Source organism: Penaeus monodon, chromosome 19 (genome assembly GCF_015228065.2).
Source record: "Penaeus monodon isolate SGIC_2016 chromosome 19, NSTDA_Pmon_1, whole genome shotgun sequence".
In the NCBI taxonomy this organism is placed as follows: Eukaryota; Metazoa; Arthropoda; class Malacostraca; order Decapoda; family Penaeidae; genus Penaeus; species Penaeus monodon.
In genome coordinates this window covers 14145036-14145301 of record NC_051404.1, presented here as the reverse complement: position 1 = coordinate 14145301, position 266 = coordinate 14145036, and the positions used below count along the sequence as shown (strand labels likewise).

The window sequence follows — 266 nt, the reverse complement described above, 5'->3', positions numbered from 1 at the left end:
GTACTGTTGGCCAATATACATGTGTGTCGCCACATGCATAGAAGTGCCCATTGATCTGTGGCGTATGCCGCAAATTATCACAATTCCTGTCGACACAATAAGCCCTGTGGAGACAAAAGTACTTCAGCGGTGGCAAGTTACCGACGATTGGGTATTTGTACGGCAAAATTTATGCAGATACAATTATATAAATAATAAAATTTAACATCAATGCAGCGATAATATGATATTTGGTGGAAAAAAGTAAAACCCTACAACCTTCAAAG

General features: G+C 38.7%; 1 protein-coding gene across 1 annotated transcript in view; it reads right to left on the bottom strand.

Annotated features, from left to right (window-relative positions):
- LOC119585076 (protein shisa-5-like) overlaps nt 1–266 on the bottom strand; it is a gene marked incomplete at both ends in the record, with an annotated part of 3669 nt that continues 3403 nt past the window's right edge. The window contains 1 exon segment of the mRNA XM_037933696.1: nt 1–104. Within this exon segment, the coding sequence (XP_037789624.1) occupies nt 1–104 (104 nt within the window).